Source organism: Hyperoodon ampullatus, assembly GCF_949752795.1.
Source record: "Hyperoodon ampullatus genome assembly, chromosome: 1".
Taxonomy (NCBI): Eukaryota; Metazoa; Chordata; class Mammalia; order Artiodactyla; family Ziphiidae; genus Hyperoodon; species Hyperoodon ampullatus.
This window is the reverse complement of record NC_136914.1, coordinates 220,791,293-220,812,604: the sequence shown is the minus strand read 5'-3', so window position 1 is coordinate 220,812,604 and position 21,312 is coordinate 220,791,293. Positions and strand designations below refer to the sequence as shown.

General features: G+C 41.4%; 2 protein-coding genes across 10 annotated transcripts in view; one reads left to right on the top strand and one right to left on the bottom strand.

The window, feature by feature from the left end:
- The window catches only part of ACADSB (acyl-CoA dehydrogenase short/branched chain), a gene marked incomplete at both ends in the record, with an annotated part of 36,109 nt that extends 27,754 nt beyond the window's left edge, over positions 1-8,355 (bottom strand). The window contains one exon of the mRNA XM_079698917.1: positions 8,314-8,355. Coding sequence (XP_079555043.1) covers positions 8,314-8,355 — 42 coding nt within the window. The remainder of the gene's footprint in view (positions 1-8,313) is intronic.
- A 204-nt stretch (positions 8,356-8,559) lies between these two features.
- IKZF5 (IKAROS family zinc finger 5) lies at positions 8,560-20,893 on the top strand (the record flags this gene model as incomplete). Of its 9 annotated transcripts, XM_079701574.1 has the most annotated exons (7): positions 8,560-8,687; positions 9,438-9,509; positions 9,701-9,799; positions 10,220-10,368; positions 16,908-17,092; positions 19,161-19,343; positions 19,950-20,893. In XM_079701574.1, the coding sequence occupies exons 5-7, from the start codon at positions 16,960-16,962 to the stop codon at positions 20,891-20,893; spliced, it is 1,260 nt and encodes a 419-aa protein (XP_079557700.1). In that variant the 5' UTR covers positions 8,560-8,687; positions 9,438-9,509; positions 9,701-9,799; positions 10,220-10,368; positions 16,908-16,959. The 9 variants fall into 9 exon arrangements, with proteins under 9 accessions (XP_079557700.1, XP_079557698.1, XP_079557704.1 ...); XM_079701572.1 differs by lacking the exon at positions 9,701-9,799; XM_079701575.1 differs by lacking the exon at positions 9,438-9,509 and having other exon boundaries at positions 8,593-8,687.
- Between the last annotated feature and the right edge of the window lie 419 nt (positions 20,894-21,312).

The window sequence follows — 21,312 nt, the reverse complement described above, 5'->3', positions numbered from 1 at the left end:
ATTCTGGAGATGTTTCTAACATGTGACAATTCCCTTTGTTATTATAAGTAATGCTGTAACAAGGGAGCTCTTTGCCGTGAATGTCAATCTGTATATTGACTGTGGACTTGGTTACACAAATCTACAAGTGATAAAATACCATAGAACTATATGTACACATTTCTTGGGAAGAAAACTTCTCTACTGCCTTAGGTTCTAATGGTAGAGGTTGGGTGTGGGGGCGGGTAGGAAATGACTGACAATAAATGGATTTACAGGAGAAAAGACAAAGTTTCTTTATATCTACAGATGTACTTTCAGGAGGCTTTGTTTAAATTTAGATAATGTTTCTTTCTTGTGGCTGCTGAATGGTCAAATGTTTTAGGTTTAGAGTAATTTTCATACCACTTTGTTGGGCTATCCTTTCCTTGGCATTACAATAATATCAATTTCCTGGTTTCAATAATTGTACTATTGAGATACAACCATGGGAGAATCTGAGTGATGGATAGGGGGGACCTCTCTCTACTATTTGTATTTATGCAACTTCCTATGAATCTAATTACATATTGCAAAGTAAAAAGTTTCTAAAAAAATGCTGCAATGAATAACTTTTGATGTACATTATTTCACATCTGTAGCACAAGCACGAAGAGGAAAATCTGTCAATGTTAAAAATAAATTCAAAATACTGACAAATTTTCTCTAATTGTCCTCCATAGCAGTTAAACCATTCTCACGCCCACTAACAAATATTTAATGGTGCCTGTTTCCCTAGAATCTTGCCAAAACAGCTTGTAGGCCAATTTTTTGATTTCTGCATCCATCTCATAGGTAAAAAAACATTGTATCACAAAGTGTTCTTATAGCTGTCTTTCATTTACGAGTTTGCACCCCTTTTCATACATTTAAGAACCATGTCTAATTCTGTTTTTGTTTATTCATGTCCTGTGCTCATTTTCCTATTCAGTTCTTCTTTTTTTTTCCTATTGATTTCTAGGAGCTCAATATAAATTAAGGAAATTAGCTCTTTGGTGACAGGTGTGAGCAAAACACAAAGAGCTTCCCTCATCATCCAGTGATACGAGGGTAAAGTCGCAACCCACTGGAGTCTCCCACCAACAGTGTACCCTAAACGTAATTCAGACTTTTTTTAAAACCTGCAGGCTCAATGAAGCACTCTGTGCTTTCTACAAAAGGGTCCCTAGATGGATATATTATCTCAGGAAGAATTTCAATGACCCCAGATTCTTCCTTTGCATAAAAAAAAAAGCACTAAAATCATTAACTTGAGATATTTGTTCCTTGTGATTAGTATTAGTCTTTTATCAAGATGTATGCTTGACTGCAAGTCTTTCCCAGCCGAAATCTTCCTATATATGCTGGCTCCTCCCCTACCTTTTTGTAGCAGTTTGTGTTGGGCTACTTACTGGGAGGCTGTCTCCCAGGTTTAGTCCTCAGTTTAAGTCCCTGAACTCACAACTCTCATGTTGTGCATTTTTCTTTAAGTTGACAGAGGAGCTGCAAATTTTTTTCAACCGCTTTGTCATCTGTCTTTTGATTTTGCGTATAGTTTTTTTGTTTTGTCATGCAAAAGGTTTTGATGTTTATGTTGTCAAAAGTATCAACCTTTCTTTGATTGACGGCTTTAAATTAGGATGACCTTCCTTACTCTAATAAAGGGATTTACCCATGTTTATTTTTAGAATTTTATGCATTCTATTTTTACATTTAATCTGAGTTTTTATGTAGGCTAAAGATAACAGATGCATGAACAAAATTTTTCTTCTAAGTCCTTTTTGACTTAAGAAGTCCAAAAAGCTCATATGATGATTCCAGAGCTAGATAATTAGAGTGCTCACTCTTGGTAAGCACATTTTGATGGTATTTTTAATGTCCTCTCGCAATGAAGCAACTTTACAGATCAAGGAAAGGTAAAATACTATTACGTTATAATTAAACGTGAAATGTTAAAAAACAAAGACAACAGGCCCCAAATGGAATCACTTGTGCTAAGCCCACATCACCAAACCAGACTTAATACCTAAATTAATTAGTTTCAACTCCTCCCAGGAGTGGAATCTTAGACCAGTCAATCTGGAATTACCTGGTCAGCACTAGTGAGGTCATCTGCTTGACAGACCCTGCTGTCCCCTAAAGGAAGGTGACTTTGCCGCAATCTTCTCTCTGCTAGCAACTTCCTAGTCCCACCCCCTCCTGCCTATAAGTCTTTTATTTTGTATAGCTCTTTCGAGCTTCCTTTTGTTTACTAGATGGAATGCTGCCCAATTCATGAACTGCTGAACAAAGCCAATAAAATCTTTAAAATTTATTCAGCTGAATTTTGTTGTTTTAACAGTAGGATACTCAAAGAAGGATCTTTTAGCTCAAATAACCATTCTCCAAGTTGCTGGAAACTAAAGAATATTTTAAAATTAAATTAACAGTGAGATATAATTACACACCTATCAGAATGGCTAAAATAAAAAAATTACTGACAATGCCAACTGCCAGCAAGGATGAGGAGAAACTGGATCTCTCATACACTGCTGACAGGAATGTAAAACGGTAGGGGGTCATGTTGGAAAACAGTTTCGTGGTTTCCTATAAAAATGCAGTTATCATATGACCCAGTAATTGTACTCTTGGGTATTATCCTAGAGAAACGAAAGCTTACGTTCAAATAAAAACCTGCACACAAATGTTCATGGCAGCTTTATTCACAATAGTCAAAAACTGGAAACAATCTGCATGTCTTTCAACAGGTGAATGGTTACGCAACCATGGCATGTCCCTATCATGGTATGAGGACCCACATGGAACCTCAGATTCCAATAAAGATTATTCCAAGCCGAAGACATTTGAGATTCAACAGATGCAGAAAAAAGTCTTCTTATCTGACTGCGGGCTTTCTCTCTAGTTGCAGGGAGCGGGGGCTACTCCTCATTGCGGTGTGAGGGCTTCTCATTGTGGTGGTTTCTCTTGTTGCAGAGCACAGGCTCTAGGCACGCAGGCTTTGGTAGCTGTGGCGCGTGGGCTCCAGAGCGCAGGCTCAGTAGTTGTGGCGCACGGGCTCAGTTGCTCCGTGGCACGTGGGATCTTCCTGGACCAGGGCTCGAACCCAAGTCCCCTGCATTGGCAGGCGGATTCTTAAACACTGCGCCATCAGGGAAGTTCCCACACTGATCGTTTTGAATTAAAGATACTTAAGAAATAGCAGTGCAAGAAAGCTACTGACCTCCTCTGTCCCCCCTGAAAACAGGAAATAATCTCCCCTGTGAAAGGTACTCTCCCTGTACCAGGAGGGTAGAAGGCACCCTCATCATCAGAGACAGGGAATTGAGGGCAGAGAAGGCTGTATAAACAAAGTTTGTTACTTCTTCACTAACTAGCTACCCCCAGCCCAAACCTCTTTTTCTTGTCAATTCTTCACAAATGTATCGTTTCTTTGTCTAAAGAGCATAAACGCTGCAGGTTTTGGTCACTTCTTTGAGTCTCATATTTTTTATGGGCTCCTTTAAGTACAAAATGTGTTTTTCTCCTGTTAATCTGTCATGCCAATTTAATTATTAGACCAGCTAAAGAACCTAGAAGGGAAAAGGGGAAGTTTTCCTCCCCTATACTTATTAATGCTGTTTTATCCTCCAGGGTTTATATGTTCTTTTGTTCAGTAAATGACGCAATGCTTTTTTCCCTATGCCCTAATAGTTCAAGGACTCCCAGTCTTCTACTAAGCAAAACTTTACTGAATTCTGACTAAACCTGGGATGTCCATTTTAAGATCTGACTTAAGTACTGCATACCTGACTTTAGATTTTAAAAGTTGATCCTGGGACTTCCCTGGTGGCGCAGCGGTTAAGAATCCGCCTGCCAATGCAGGGAACACGGGTTCAAGCCCTGGTCCAGGAAGATCCCATAAGACGCGGAGCAACTAAGCCTGTGCACCACAACTACTGCGCCTGCGCTCTAGAGCCCACGAGCCACAACTACTGAGGCTGCGCTCTAGGGCCCACGAGCCACAACTACTGAGCCTGCGCTGTAGAGCCTGCAAGCCACAACTACTGAAGCCTGCGTGCCTAGATCCCGTGCTCCGCAACGAGAAGCCACCGCAATAAGATCGTGCACCACAACCAAGAGTAGCCACCGCTCGCTGAAACTAGAGAAAGCCCGTGTGCAGCAACGAAGACCCAACACAGCCCCCCCGCCCCCAAAAGGTTGATCGTTTCTGTTTTCATATGCCCGAGCCAAAACTTTGGCACCAGAATCTCTCTAATCCCTGCTTGCTTTCTCCCGAAACAGTAACTTCTGTTCTCAGGTGTTCTCAAAAACTCCTAAACAGGTGATCTTTCCCTTCCATTAGCCTCAGGCTCCTCATCCCAGCACCAGTAGTTCCTAACAATATCACCACCTTCTAGAAGAGCAGACTGCCTCAGGAGTGGGCTAAAGAAACCAAGACAGGGCGCAGTGCCAGGAACCAGCATAAAGGAGACCTGTTTGCCTTCCGTGTGACCTTAGCCAAGTCAGCAAGTTCTCTTTCCCAAACTGCCAGTGAACAAAAACGAAACCAGAGACTAACTTCCCTTTATTTCCAGAGGAATCTTAAAAGATAGGATTATTAATGAACTTTTTTTTTTAATTGTGTAATTAACTTTGGTCCAATACCTTACCAGGTACTGGGAATTTCTTTGACCCACCCTCCTTTTCAGAGAAACCAGGCTGGTAGCAGAAAGAACAGTTAAGATAGAAGTAAGGACACCTGAGTTCCAGACCAGGTGTGGCATATTCCAGTGCCCCAGATGAATACCAAACTGAGTCAAGGGAGCACTAGAACCTCAGGCAGTTCTTCATGGTTCAATGGACCAAGTTCACTCGCTGCCTCAATTTTCAATCCGTATCTCCATAAATTGACCCTGGGTTAAGGGGCTGTATTTTGAACTTCTCAAAAAAACACTTGCCTCTGCTTTCCTTGGGTTGTTTCCTTTACATGGCACAAACTCTGCTTGTACTTATGCTCTTAGGACAGGACTGAAATATCCCTCTCTTTTGCTCCAATTCTGAATAAAGCATGTTTGTCACAAAGCCTCCTCTGATATCCTACATTTATTCTCCTTTTGCTTTTTCTTTCTTCAACATTTACCCAGAATGGTCTGTAATGTACTCCAAAGGCTGACTTGTACCCTCCGGTGCTTCCATTCCCTCAGACGCCCCACCACTCATCTGTGGCTTTGCCTGTCTCCTACTTCTCTAGCTCTTATTTTTCTGCTGGTCTCCGGATCCTCCTCCTGCCCAGCTTCCAAAACTCTCCAGGGGTACATTTTACTGACACTTTTTAAAGTCTAAAAGAGAATTAATTAATTTTCCTTCTGTTCCCCCTAAACTACGTTTCCTCCAGACATCCCAATCTTTGCCCATCACTAAGCCACTCCATTTAGAAAATGTGGAGTTCATCTAATTCTTCCATCTCAAGGTAATTATCAGCTCTTCTCAAGTCTTTATTAATGTATCTTCCTCGCTAACCGTCACTGGTACCGCCCTAGCTGAGGGCCTCATTACACCACAGGTGAACGTTTGAAATGGGTCTAAGTCGTATCTGTGCTTTTGAGTTCCTTCTGCAAGCTACTGACCATTTAGCTTGTAAAACTCTTTGGCAAACAGCACCTCAGAATCTCAACTGCTCCTGTTGGAATCTTGAAGATCAATTCGTATAGTCAACAAACTGGGCACAGGAAATAGGTTGAGAGCTTTTTACCAGGTTGTAAGGAGAATGGTCCGTTCTTCCCACCCTTCTGGAGCACACAATAGTACAGGTCTACACCAGCGGTACTCAATCAGGGGCAATTTTGCCTTTGGTTGTCACAACTCCGGGGTGCTAAACATCCTACAGTGCACAGGACAGCCTCCCACAATTGAGAATTATTTGGCCTCAAATATCAACAGTGCCAAAATTGAGAAACCCTGGTCTAGCACTTAGGAAAAAAGGAATCAAGACAAATGGAGCCCAAGATAGGGTTAGTATTCGAGGATCCTGAGAGAAAGGAGAGAGAATCTTACGGCTGCCAGAGAAGATGTTTATGGTTAGTCTTCCTGGCACCAGAGAGAAAGAAGGATGGTAAACAAATTATAAAGAAACACTGTCATTTCTGTACTGATGAGTAATAACATTATAAATGATTGTGTTTTAGTAAACAAAAGGTCTGTTATGCGTGACTGTGGGCAACCCTGTTTGGGCTACACGCACTGTTATAAGAACAAGTACGGACCTAACCCCTGAACATGGCAGGGTCTTGCCAGCTGAATTCATTCCAATCCTCTGCAAACGTATCACATCAGCTATCCTGGCATAATTATTCCTCAAACAAGCAGAGTATACTCCTACTTCTACACCTTTGCTTATACAACCCTTGGCCTGGAATCTTCATTCCTCTGCGGCTTTACCTAAACCTAAGACATCCCTTCTTTTGACGCTCAGTTCAAGCCCCACCTCCTGTAGGCATACCTGTCCAAGCTATTTATTTAGCACTGGCAATATCTCATGCATGGCAATAATAAGCTAACGTTTAATGACAGCTGACTCTATGCTGGGCACTATTTTAAGTGATTCATACCTACATATGAATTAATTTAACCTTCACAACGACCCCATGGTATATGTACTATTATTCTCCCCATTTTACAGATCAAGAAACTAAGACCCAAAAGTGGTTAAGTAAGCTGCCCATGATTATACTAGTAGGAAGTGACAGAGCCGGGGTTCACACCTGAGCAATTAGCCTGCAGAACTCATGCTCTAAACCACTGTGCTATAGGCAACATGCCATCAATCACATTTGCTAACTTATGCAAAAGAGGTCTAAAAGCTAAGCAAGACTGAAAGCCACAATAAAACCAAAAATTCCAAACAACAGGTCTTTGATATCTCTGAGGAAGGGGAGGCAGGAGTGCATGAAGGTGAAATTTAGGAACAGACCAGAGTTAGAACACCAGCTTTAACACTTTCTAGTTGAGTGACTTTGAGCAAGTCACTTACTTAATCTTTTTCAGCGTGAGTCTCTGCATCTGAAAGATTAAACTACTTTTTAGAATGGTTGTGAGAATTAAATGAGATGATACAGGTGGGGCACCGAGCACATGCCTGCCACACAGTATATGTGGTCAATAAATGCCGGCTCTAGAACAAGAGGGACTCAGATTGTGAAATACGGGGGACTTTCTTTGCTAAACTATTACACAAGTTATAAAATAGTATTAAAGAGTAATCATAAAAACGTATTTCTTTGCAACAATACACTAATATGATTTTACTAATTTCCTTAATGCCCCAAGCCTGTAAAAGAGTCAAACAACATTAATTATCTCTAAATTAATTATCTCTAATGAAACAAAAAGAACCTTGCCACTGGGCATCAGACTAAAACAGCAAAGAGCCTTTAACTCATCAAAGAGAAATGCAAATAAATATAAAAAGCAAACAACCAGCAGTGGGAAAATTCCCATAAAGTGTACCGACAAAGGGGAATGTATTCAAATATGCGACAGTTCTGGAAGGCATGCCATAAGATGAAGGGCTGAATGTTCAGTGTAATGAGAACCCGACGCCAAGAGCTGTGCAAGAATTAACAGTTTTTGCAGGTCCGGAGAGCAGAATTAGGTACAATTGGATATTCCCAGGAGGCAGGTTTCAGTTCAAGTTCTAAGAAGTGAAACAGGAAAGGGTTCCCCAGTGCTACGGTGAGCCTAACCATGCAAGATGTAATGTCCCAGCTGTGAGATGAGGGGCAGAGGAAATTGTCTTTCTGGCCGGTAACTCCAACCAAGTCCGAGGTCCCTTCTTAACTTTGGAGCAGGGCGGAGGAATGGAGGACGGGCGAACAATACACAGAATGAGACTGTGCTCGTATTTCAACAATCTTTTTGGGGAAAGGTTGGGCGGTGAAATGTAATCATTGGGGAAAAGCGACATCAGAGAAATGACATCTCTACCAAATGCCTCCAAAGCTTCAAGACTCGGTAGCTTTCAGGACCCAATGGCCTGCAAAAGATATCTTGCAGCTGTGTCTCTCCGACTCCATGCAAGGTGATTGCTCCGTCAAAGAAGCTTCTAGACCAGCCCCTAGCCCCCTTCTCACCAGCTGCCACTCCCAGCCCTCCTTACAGAAACTGAGGCCGGCTCGGCTAGAGGCCTGGAGAGGGGTCGGGGTCGTGGCAGGCCCGCGGTGAGGGGTCTGAGAGAGACCCGGCGGACGGAGGGAAGCGCGGGTTCCGTCAGGGGAAGACCCCGCTGCCGGGGCCAAGGTCATCCGGGGCCCCCAAGACGCCCGCTGCGAGCGCACTCACCAGCGCGCCGCCGCGCAGCAGCCGAACTGTGGCTCCCTCCATCTGCGGCCCAGGAAAAGCGCCGTCAAGGATCCCGGGAAGCAGCTCTGGCGCGCCTCCAGGCCGCACACCAATGCCTGAGGGCGGGTGGAGCCAGAGCCCCGCCCACACACACTCCCTCGTCCCGCCCCCTAGCCCTTACGGAAGGCCGAGAGAGACAAACAGCTCCCTCTCCGCTTTCGCCCTGCTCACGCGAGAGTTAGGAAAGGCCGTTGGGCGGTAAGGGAACAGGAGACACAACAAACATGGCGGCGGTGACGAAGACGGCGGGGGCGACGGCGACAGTAGCGGCGTTGAACAAGGCGGAAGGGGTTACTCGGTGCGGCTGTCAGGAGGTAAGTAGCTGGTTACCGGCTCGGACGGCGGTTACACGGCTGAGGAGAGCGGTTAAGGAGGAGAGCGGTTAAGGAGGAGAGCGGTTAAGAAGGAGCGGCGGGAGGAGAGAGCAGGGTGCTCGCGACGGGCTGACTCCGCCCTGAACTCAGCCTCAGGGAAGGGGCGGGCGTGGTCGGTTGGTCGGTGGGGGTCACGATCCAGGACCTTCCTGGCCCGAGCGCGGAGGTTGCGGTGTCTGGCCGCGGGAGCCCCGAGGAAGCGAGCGGTCCCTGCGGTGGCGTCGCCGTCTGGCAGGGGCTTGGCGGCTCCTGGGTAGGGAGCTGCCTCTCGCTCTGACAGGTGGTCGTGGTGGTGGGGGCGCCCCGAGGTTTGCGTCTTCACCGGCTCCCGGGGCCAGGGGATCAGCCGAGGTGCGCGTCTCCTAGGTGTTCCGAATCCTGGTGAGGATGCCGCCCCGACGCCAGTTCCGGGCTGTTCGTTGGGAGGACTTTTTAAAGCCTCCGTCTTTTATCTGACGGTCCTTCGTAGATCCGTTTCTACTGCTTGTGCACTCTAATTTTGGGGGAGATGTGAGGTTTGGGGACGATTTTGCAGCGAAGAACTGTTCAGGTTCGTGCAGGATTTAAGTCTTTTAATAAACTGTCCGGAGTGCGAGTAGTCAAGCCATGCATCTAGTAAGTGCTCGGTAAATTGAATCTAAATAGAAGTTAAACCGGTTCCAGCTGCCACTAACCACGTGGCCCATTTAGTGTCCCCTTAGTGTGCTGTTTAGGCCCGAAGAGGAGTGACAAGTGGGAGAAGAAGTAAAGCCGTTTTAAATGGTGAGCTCTACAGAACTTCAGTTTGGAAGAAACACAACTTCCTTAGAACAACTTTTTAAACGTCTGGACTAACAATTTTACAAATCCCGTTTAATTTTGGTTTATGTTGTGCATTCAACACAGCTACAGGTTAATACAAGTTTAGGAGTTTGTTACAGCGAATTGAGACGTTTTGTGTTTTTTGCCCCCAGGGGTCCCAAGTGTTTCCCAAGAAAACCCTAAGTGTTTTGAGTTGCGATAGAGAGGATAATAAAGATGGGAATCAGATGTGCTGTTATTGGGCGTGCCTGGTGGGTTTTCTTTTCTAAACCTTTTCTCACAAATGTTTCCCTGTGGGGCTAGGCTAGTACCTTGTTTTTATGCAATTGTAGCTGTTCAGCAGTACTAAGCCTGAGCCCCTGAGCCTTTTAGAAGTGTACTACGAACAAATGAAGTTAATAACTTAATTTGGAAAGACAGTAACATTTTTGCCAAAAAATGAAATCCACCAGTGGAAAAAAAAGGATAGTCGCACTGATGCATGTTACTCTTTGGTGATTATTTGGAGCTTTTGCTGAAGTGAACCTGCTGCTTTGTTGTTTGTCTGTTAGCTTAGTTTTCTTTTCTGGTAGTGGTAAAATTGGCACAAGTTATTTTATTAGCTTATTAAACCCGTAGATCCTAATTTTTTGTCACAAAGGTTTTGACTTGTGGTGTATTTTTCTTTGCAGACCTCTGTATGGCTTTTCAATTTTAGTTGAAATTCCCTCCATGGCCTTTTGGAGTCCTTTGGTGTATCTCCAGAGTAAATTTCGATTACTCTACATTTCATCCATGTTGGAGTGGCAAGAAAAAGGAGGAACTGATTTGGGGTGAAAAGGTTAGATTGTGTAACTCCTCTTTTTTATTTTTCTCAGCTTGTATTTATTTAAGTTTTACTTTTACATTATGTTTTCTGATTTCTCAGCACCTCATAATGTCCCTTTTTGCCTTCAGAGAATTGTTTTTTTTTTTGATGGTTATGTAATCAGAGGAAATGTGTTCTAATTCTTTTTGAAGTCCATGTTATTCTCTGTAGAAACGAAACCTCATTTGTTAGACTTCTCCATTGATTCTATGGCAGACTAAATCTTTCGGTGACCATGATTATTAAGCTATAAAAGTAAACACATTCAATAGAACTGCAGTCACTTAATGTGTATAGGCCTGCCTAAACCCCAAATTAAGTTACTGTATAAGGAAATTAGTTGTTAGTTACCTTATGTTTAATAACCCTACCAGAAATGGTAGATGAATAAAATAGATCCTACTATTGCCTAATCATGTTGTTCTCAAAATCTAGAGTTTGGGAGGAGGGTAGGTTAAAGAGCCCTTTCTGGGGCCTCCCTGGTGGCGCAGTGGTTGAGTCCGCCTGCCGATGCAGGGGATACGGGTTCGTGCCCCGGTCTGGGAGGATCCCATATGCCGCGGAGCGGCTGGGCCCGTGAGCCATGGCCGCTGAGCCTGCGCGTCCGGAGCCTGTGCTCCGCAACGGGAGAGGCCACGACAGTGAGAGGCCCGCGTACCACAAAAAAAAAAAAAAAAAAAAAAAAAGAGCCCTTTCTGGTTCTTATATCACCTCTATTTCATAGTTGTGGTTGTCTTCTAATTTGCATCATGATGCCGCTGCTTTACATTGTTTGCCCCTGGTTAAGAGGGGTTGGTTGTGTGTGTATTGATGGACAACTTCCCTTTTATGAGACTGAAGATCAGAGGACTTGAATATCAGAACCCAAGGAAGGTCAAGAACAGTTTAAGTTACCTGCTTAAAGGTAAAGAAGTTTTTGTGTTCTTTGGGGATATCAAAGCTTACTCCTCAACTGCTTCTTTCCTTCACTAGCATGAGTGGTCTCTGGTTGTTTTCTAAGAACCTTATTTGTGAGTTTTGAATGGATAGTTTGGGAGAGCTACTGGCATAAAAATAATTTAGGTGCATTCTAGCCAGTTTGTTTATAGACATGTATCTATACCCCATGGAATACCATACCAACTTAACTTTAATCAGAGGGGTCACAGGGAGGACTCAGAAATTTTGCTGTATCATAAGAAATGATAATCATAAAGTATGGGAATGAGAGCATTATCGTTTGCTGATTCCTAACGTAGATTTTTATGTTACATTCACAAAGGTTTTAAAATTTATCACTGTCTTAGATGCATCTCCAGATACCAGTTAATTTATGGAGTTCTTAGATTAAACATTTGGTCCTAAGACTGATGATTACTTTATTAAAGACAGGAAGATGGTTTGGATGCAAAACTTTTTTTTTTTTTTGATATCAAGAAGTCTTCTGTAGTTTCAGAATTATTCTTTTTCTATTTATTGTGCTTAGAAATACTGACTTGAGATGGAGAAAGCTGGGGTTTGACTCATAGAGTCCATCCGGATTTAGGCATCTTTCATGCATACTCATCTGTTGTGCAGACTAGAGCTCTGCAAGGGCCTGTAATGCTGCATGGTGGGGAGGTGATATAGGTCAAGTGGGCACAAAAATGCTTAGGGATGGGAAGACAAATTTTAAATCATTGCAGAATGTCTACAACTATAAACCATATCAATATATTTAAAATTCTTAAGAATAGAGTTTCTCTCAAGTTTACAATGTTATCTTCCCTTTTTTCATTGGCATCCTTTATTGTTGTTTTTTTAAGTCCATCATGCATTTTGATTGAAAATCGGCATACAATTTTTGGCGGGGAGCACAGTGAAACTTATAATGTGACAATGTGATAATAGCCAAGACTGTCAAAATATGCCAGTCGTTCTCTGTGATTAGGCTTATTTGAGTTCTTAAAACTTGAGATGCATGTATAAAAATATCATTTTCTTCTTCATGGCAGTCCTGTGCCTTTTTTTTCTGCATTATCACATGTACCTTAGCAGTGTTATGCTTTCTAATCAGGATTTGGTAAGATTGATCTTGCTTATTGAAGCCTATCAAAGTATGTTCAGATATTTTCCAGTGGCAACATCAGTTTTCATGTGAACTGATTGGCAAGAGGTGATGCAGAGTTGCAATGAAATACCAAGATTTCTTTCTAAATTATATAGCTTTCATAATTAGAACACAGACAATCTGTAGGGCCTTACAGCGTTTACAATTGAAGAAACAACTTCCCAGATCTTACTCTTTTCTTTTTTGGGGGGGGTGGGGGGAGAGGTATCTCCCTGTCCTTACACCTTTTATTACTTTTTTCCTTTTTATATTGTGGGGTCTTTACCTGCTTCAGTACTGTGTTGAAGAGCTGTAGTGATGCAAGCATGCTTGCCTTCTTGATTCTAAAGGGAATGCATCTAAATTTTCTCCATTAATGGTGATGTAGATTTTTGGAAGCTAGCCTGTAGCAGCTTGAGGAAGTGAAAACATTCTAAGTTGGAGTAAATAACTGCTCTGTTGTTTCCTTGCACCCAGTGTTGCCATTGATACTCAATATCTGAGTGCTTTTCCTATGTGGATGGGCTGCTCTTCCTCACTAGAAAGTTTCATATTATTCTCTTTGTCCTTGAGATTTTAAAATTTCACAATAATGTGTCTAAGTGTTATTTATTGTTATATATTCTATTTTGCACTCTTATGAACCCTTTCAGATTGAATTAAAAGAAATCTTTAATTCTGGAAATTTCTTGATCATTTTTTTAAAAAGCATTTCTCTTCTTTATTTTCTCTGTCTTTTTGGAATTCATTCTTCATCTTTATCTGCTATATTTCTTACCTTTTTATGTATACTTTTACATTGCTCCCCATCCCTGTATGTTTTGAGGTGTGGGGTTTCTTTTTCAGTTTTATTGAGATATAATCTTATTATAGATTATTTTTTAATCTTATTCTTGATAATCTTTTTCATTGGAGCCGACTGGCTCACTTTTTTTCCCCCTAACCAGAGGGCAAATTTTAAAGGACAAATAATCAGCAGAATCAAGTATAGTCATAAAACAAATACTAATCAGTGATTAGGAAACAGAAGAGCAGTTCAAGTCAACAAGGTAAGATGGGAAAAAAGCAACTGAAACAAATGTGTTCAGAAACCAGCAGTAATCCTTAAGACTGAGAAAGCAGAGCCAGACTAAAGCAAGTGATTTAAAGAGGTGGCCTAAAAGAGTGAAATAAGAAGAGATGAGTTTTGGGAAATTGTAAATTGATTTGGGAAATTGCAAATTGGGATATATGAATAATTGAGACTAAGGTGGACCATGTTTGTTTCATTGTAACTAAAAAAGAGATATATACAATGGTAGCATAAGACACTTGGAATCTGGGACAGTGAGGAATTTCTTAATCCAAGGTATAACCATTTTTGGCTGCAGAAATAGGTACTGTCGTCTGAGAACATGCCATAAACTACACATCTTGTGAGATACTTTACACTTATCTGTAAAACTTAAAACAGCACCGCAAACTGGTATTATTATCTCATTTTACAAAGTAGGAAACTAAGGCTAGAGAAGACCCTGTTCAGAGTCTTTAAGCTAGTAAGTTTGACCTAATACCATAATATTCTGTTGATCCAGAGGACAGATTTTCAGTAGCTTCAACTTTCTAGAAAACAGTGAAAAGAGATAGTAATAATAATAACCCCCTAGGCATCTTCTAAGAAGGGAGGAAAGGAACTATTCGTACATGTTGCATCAAGAAAAGTGAGAATTTGGTCACCTGCAGGTTCTTATTTGGCTAAATGTGTTCAGAGTAAAGAACAAATTAAATGTAAGAAGAGAGGAAGACAAATACAAAAGTAAAATATATCAGTCTGGGGCCAGTAAACAAGGGAAACCAAAACTAGTCCTGTGTTCCTTATTAGATCCTAATAAGGAACTAATCGTTATACAGTTCAGTGATCTATAGTAGCAACACAGTCAAGGTAGTCTGTTTCCAGTACATTTCTAGTTAAGTCAATTAAAATAGAAGTCTTAGTTCTTAAAATGTTGATCAAGCTTTTGTTAATTAGAAAATGTGCTTTTATCTCATTTCCACAGCTCCACATTTCTTGCCGCTGAAAAACTTAGGCTGAAAAGGGCCCAGAGTAGTCCAAATATTCTTGAAGAAGAAAAACAACTGGTGGACTTAAATTACTGAGATATTAAGATTTTTATTATTAAGACTGTGTGGTGTTAGTGTGAGGATAGACAAAAATAGACCAGTGGAACAGAATAGAGAATCCAGAAGTAAAATCACATATATAATCACCTGATTTAGAAAGGTGATAAAAGAGTCTAGTGGAGAAAGGCTGGTCTATTAAATGCATGTTGTTAGGACAGTTGGATGTCTCCTTGGGGAAAAAAGTATATTTTGATTCTTACTTCACCATACACAAAGCTCAATTCCAGATAAAAATATGAAAGGTAAAAAAAGTAATAAAATTTTTAGAAGAACATCTTCGTGTAAAATATAGGCAAGGACACCAACAACTAACTGTGAAGGGCGGGGTGGGGGGGAATGGGTAAGTTGGACTATACTAAGAATGTCGGTTCATCAAAAGTTACCATTAAGAAAATGAAAAGGTGGCAACCACAGAGTGGGAGAAGTACTTAACATATACATATCTAATAAAGAACCCATATCCAGAATATTAGACGAACTCTTACATATTACTTAGAAAAAGATGGACAACCTAATAGAAAAATGAACGTGAACAGATACTTCACTGGGTATGAAATAGAGGTTATAGTGGATAATTGAAGTACACAGCTTAATTAATTGTCAAGCTATACAAATTAAAACCAGTGTGATACCACTGTACACCCACCAGGGTGGCTAAGATGAAAAAGGCAAAAAATACCTGAGTGTTGGTGAGGACGTGTAGCAACAAAACTCTTGTCCCCCACTGGTGGGAGTGTAAATTGGTAAAGTCACTTTGAAAAATGATTTGGCATTATCTAAAGCTGAATATATGCATATCTGGTGGCCCAGCAATTTCAGAAGTCAGGGTTGTGGAGCCCTTGCTGGTGCACGGGGGTGGGGGTGGGGATTAGTACTGGAAGGGTGCACGGGGGGCTCCTGGGATGCTGGTAGCCTTCTGTTTCTTGACATTGGTGCTGATTTTAGGCATGTGTTCATTTTGTGATGATTCACCGAGCTCTACCTTTAGGATTGATGTGCTTTTCTGTGTGTATGTTATGCTTTGAGAAAAATTTAAGCATGTATACAGAGAAGTGACTAATCATTGGCTTTAAATGCCTACTACTGGCTATTAAAGATGAGAACTTTTTTAGATAGTAAATTACTCATTAAATAGTTGGGTTTAGGGAAAGAAATTTTTAGCATATGGCATATTTAAGAAGACCATATACATTTTCATAAATATATTTTTATTGGAAGAAAAAGACCTGTTGTCTCCTAGGTGCTAGACTTCCTCAGCTTGTTCTTACTAGGAAACTTTTTGGTTATTTGATTTGCGAATTTGGTCTATAAACCTGTGTGAGGACCAGTTTCGTTTATGACTACAAAATCTGACATGAGGCTTATTCTCTGTACATCAGCATCAGGGATTTTTTTCTTTAATTTTTTTTTTTTCCTTATTCTCAGAATGAGTAGGATGCTGGGTGGTGGTAGAGGTAGGGATTTGGATTTCTAGGGCAGGGGTCAGGAAACTGTAGCCCATAGGCCAAACCTGGCTCTGTTCCTGTTTTCGTAAAGCTTTATTGGAACACGGTCACACTTATTCCTTTACATAGTGTCTGTGACTGCTTTTAGCTATAGTGACAGTTGAGTGGTTGCAGCTGAGACCACATGACCTGCAAAGGCTAAAATATTTACTGTCTGGTCTTTTACAGAAAGTTTGCCACCCCCTGTTGTAGATCACCTACTTCTAGAGTACTCATTCATGTGAACCCTATGTTTTAAGAGCCTTTGCTGTCTGATATGATAGTCACTAGCCACATGTAGCTATTTCACTTTTAAATTAATAAAATAAGAAACTCAAGTCATTTGTATTAGCGACATTTAAGCCCTCAGTAGCTACATGTGGCTTGTAGCGACTGGATTGGACACGCAGGTATGCTCCATGTCCGTCATCCACAAATTCTCTGCAACAGCCCCGACTGAGCCACTTGGTTTCTCTACTGTCTCATTCATTGATAATCCCTGCTGATATGCCTGTTTCTTTCCTCTGAATTTATTTTCTCTTTTTTCCTCTCTTTGTAATTTCTTTCTATCCTCTAAAAACTAAGTTTGAATCCCAGTTTATTTAAATATTAAATATATTGTTCACCATTTTGTGTTTCTTTAGTTCATCAGGAAGATTATAAGATACTTAAAGGCGGGGACTGTGTTCTCTGTTGCTTTGTAGTGCCTGGCACATAATAATCTTTGTCACTGTTGTTGTTTTAATGTGTACTGTATCTCCCTAAATAATGTAAAATTATTTCATTTTTTTCCCCTGTAGGTATAACGAACTGTAAGCTAAAAAAAAAAAAAAAAAAAAATCAAAAGCAAAGATGGGTGAAAAGAAACCAGAGCCTTTGGACTTCGTGAAAGATTTCCAGGAATACCTGACTCAGCAGACCCATCATGTCAACATGATTTCTGGATCAGTTAGTGGGGACAAAGAAGCAGAGGCTCTTCAGGGAGGTAGACTCATCTTAATACTATTAAATAATTCACTTTTTACAAATATATTAGTGTTTGTGTGTCATTACCCATAGTATGAAGCCCACTACTGTTCACTAATGTGAATCATTCCATTTTTCCTAGAAAGATATGGGCAGTTTTTTTCCCCTTCTTTAAACATGTCAAGTTTTTGCTGAGTGAAAGTAAAGCTCCAGCAGGGCTTACCGTGGCCCAGAGATGCATTATGGTCTTGTGGGAAGGTTAGGGGTTCTAAGTTCCCTTCCCATTCTCCCGGTTCTGTTAGCTAACAGCAGACAAGGAACCAAAAGGGGGTCCAGCTTCATTACATAAGGGGTTTGGCCATTAGGAAATCTGGGTTAGACCTGAGACAAAATAGGGGCTTCTGTTTCTTCTCTTAAAATGAAGAGAAGGCCAACCATGTATACCCACCTAGAAGGAGAAACCAGAATAGAGAAAGCAGTGACCTACCTGAGCCTATTCTACCTGACCTACAGTAGATAGACTGTCTGGTTTGCTTACCACACCAAGACTGGAATCTATTTCTGAACTTAGCTCAGGAGGTAGCAAACTACAGGCAGTGGGCCCCATCTGGACTGCTGTTTTTACACGACCTGCAAGCTAAGAGTGGTTTCTACACTTTTAAATGGTTGGGGTGGCGGGGGGAACAAAAGAAAAATAATGTCATGACGTGAAAATTATATGAAATTCCAACTTTAGCATCCATAAATAAAGTTTTATTGAAACATAGCCATGCTTGCTTGTTTAGCTGTTTTCTATAGCTATTTTTGAGTTACAACAGCAGAGTTGAGTAGCTGGGATAGAGACCATGTGACCCACAAAGCCTAAAGTATTTGCTATCTGACCTTTATAGGAAAAATTTGCTAAACCTTGACCTAGGTGGTCTAGGGCCTTATAACCCAGGGACCAGCAACAGCAGAGACCAGGACCCTTGACCTAGATGGTCTAGGGCCTTGTAATCCAGGGACCAGCAACAGCGGAGACCAGGCATCACCTGGGAGCTTGTGAGAGGTGCAAAACGTCAGCGTGCCACCCCAAATCTACTGAATCAGAAGCTGTATTTTAGTACGATCCCCAAGTGATTTCGTATACACATTCTGTTTCGGGAGTTACTGGCTTGGGAAAGCAATGGGAGGAGGGGGGACACTGAGCCTTGCTGTGCCTCCAGTGCAACGGGCCTGTTGGATGTTGGACTTGCACCAACCAGCAAAGTCACTTCTCCTAGTGAAGGATAGAGGAAACAGTAGAGCAAAGGGCTTGAATTGTCTGCACCTGCACTGCTGCCTCCTGCAGATGGAGTAGAAGTGCTTTTCCCATGAAGCTGTAGGAACAGACATTTCCCTCTTGATACTTTAGGGTACAATTCCTGGGCTGAGATCCAAGAGAGCAGGGTTGTCGTCCCCCGTCTGTTGGTTTTCCAGATTATGAGCACTTGCCCCTTCAGTTTCTTTATCTATACAAGGAAGTAGTTTGATTAGGTTAAAAGCAAACAGCCAAACACCTCTTAACTCTGAAATTCTTACAGATCATAACATTCAGAGGTAGCAGATACAATATTTCCCTATATGTGCTTAATTAGAATTTTAAGATCCTAAATGCAACCCAGAATCTAGAACATATGTGTAAGCTGAGTGGAACTGCAAAACTCAACATTAATTGTTTTAGATTAAATAGATTAGGATTTTGGGAGATGATCATGATTGCCCATTGTGTTTGTAGAAGTGGCTAGAAGTTTAAACATGTGTAACTGCCATCACTGTTTACCCCCCTGTCTCCTTACCTGTCAAATAAATACCATACCCTGTTACCTTCCTCAGAAGTATGTTGAGGACCGATATAATTTATGTGTTAGTAATTTGAAATCTCCCTAATAGAATGCTGCTTTTGTATAAAGTTAACCTCAGTTCAGAAAGACTGTGATTTTTGTGCATTTAACTTTTGTGCTAAGCAAACGGTCAATTTATGAAAGATTTTCTACCACTCAACACTAAATTGCTAAATTGAGTTGATTCTGAGACGCATAATTTCTTTTGCTATACTTTGTTTATAGCTGGAACAGATGGTGATCAGAATGGACTTGATCACCCATCTGTTGAAGTTTCCCTGGATGAAAACTCAGGAATGTTAGTAGACGGGTTTGAAAGGACCTTTGATGGGAAGCTCAAGTGTCGGTACTGCAACTATGCCAGCAAAGGCACCGCACGGCTCATTGAACACATTAGAATCCACACAGGTAACGGAGAAGTGGCTGGAGAGGGCATTTCTTTACGGGCAGGTTGATCTATCATATAAATAGTTGTGATAGTTTGAAAATGAAGGTGGATGTAAGGTTTGAATAAATGGAGAAGTGACTCCATTTTTACACAGCAATAGAATATAGCATACGAGGAAATGAGGCCCCTTGTACAGCTTCCCTTTCCTTAGCCATCTTCCTTCTTAATCTAAATAATCTCAGCATCTGTCTGCTTCTCAGGTTGGGCAGGTTAATGCTGAAAACAGCATGAAGTGATAAAATGTTTTTATCTTTATCCTTACTAAGTACGTTTCCTTTGCAGACCAGGGAAAAGGTTTCTGTACGGTTGCAGGCTACCCTGCTAACCCTCAGATGTCACCTTAGCCATCCCTTCTGTGAAAGGGATTCATTCCACTAGTCAATATAGTATAAAGGTTGTTATATGCAGGTTTCTTAATAAATTTTAATAATTTTTTTGCAAATGTGTTATTCTGAAAAGCATTTTATTTTTTGATCAATTTCTGAATCTAATGAATGGACAAAGTATGAAACTTTTCATAAATGAGCTACTCTTGCAGTTTCTCCCCCATTTTTCTTTTTAAACAGGTGAGAAACCTCATAGATGTCACTTATGTCCATTTGCATCTGCTTATGAGCGTCATCTGGAAGCCCATATGCGTTCCCATACAGGAGAAAAACCATATAAATGTGAATTGTGTTCCTTCCGCTGCAGTGATCGAAGTAACCTGTCCCATCACCGAAGGCGCAAGCATAAAATGGTACCAATTAAAGGTACTAGGTCTTCCTTAAGTAGCAAGAAGATGTGGGGGGTTTTACAGAAGAAAACAAGCAATCTGGGCTATAGCAGACGAGCACTAATCAACTTAAGCCCACCTTCCATGGTGGTTCAGAAGCCAGACTACCTTAATGACTTTACCCATGAAATCCCGAATATCCAGACTGACTCCTATGAAAGTATGGCAAAAACCACACCAGCTGGTGGCCTGCCAAGGGACCCCCAAGAACTCATGGTTGACAACCCTTTAAACCAGCTGTCAACTCTCGCAGGACAGTTGTCCAGTTTGCCGCCTGAAAACCAAAACCCCACATCCCCTGATGTAGTTCCCTGCCCTGATGAGAAGCCTTTCATGATGCAGCAGCCCTCTGCTCAAGCAGTAGTTTCTGCCGTGTCAGCCAGTATTCCTCAGAGCTCCTCTCCCACTAGCCCTGAAGCTCGGCCATCACATAGTCAGAGGAACTATAGTCCGGTGGCAGGTCCGAGCAGTGAACCAAGTGCTCACACGAGTACTCCCAGCATGGGAAACAGTCAGCCAAGCACTCCGGCTCCAACCCTGCCGGTCCAGGACCCTCAGCTTCTACACCACTGCCAGCACTGTGATGTGTACTTTGCCGACAATATCCTTTACACTATTCATATGGGATGTCATGGGTATGAAAATCCTTTTCAGTGTAACATATGTGGGTGCAAATGTAAAAACAGGTATGATTTTGCCTGTCATTTTGCAAGAGGGCAACATAACCAACACTGATGGAAAACAATCACTTATGCTTTACTTGGTTTGCCTTTTCGTGTGTTGTAGTTTACTGTTGTTTTCTGCAGGGGAGGGGTGGGGGGTGTCATCCCTATTAAGGTGTTTGCTAATTTAAAGTCTATACATAGTATAAATTTGACAGTGGAAACAAAATTTCCTTTTTTTTTTTTTCCCCATAAAAACCTCATCAGGGTCTCTTATGTTTTAGAACAGTTGGACACGTTGGTGTCTGTTTTTTCCTTTCATTTAGACATTTGAGAATTGGAGTGCAATGATAATCTTACAAGTAGTCATTTAAATTTCTTACATTTATGGTTCATAAAAACTTCACGGCTGGTAGATGTCCTTGGTATTTCAACATCTACACTGCAGCCAGATGTTATTTCTGCCATAATTTCAAAATGGTAAATTACTTT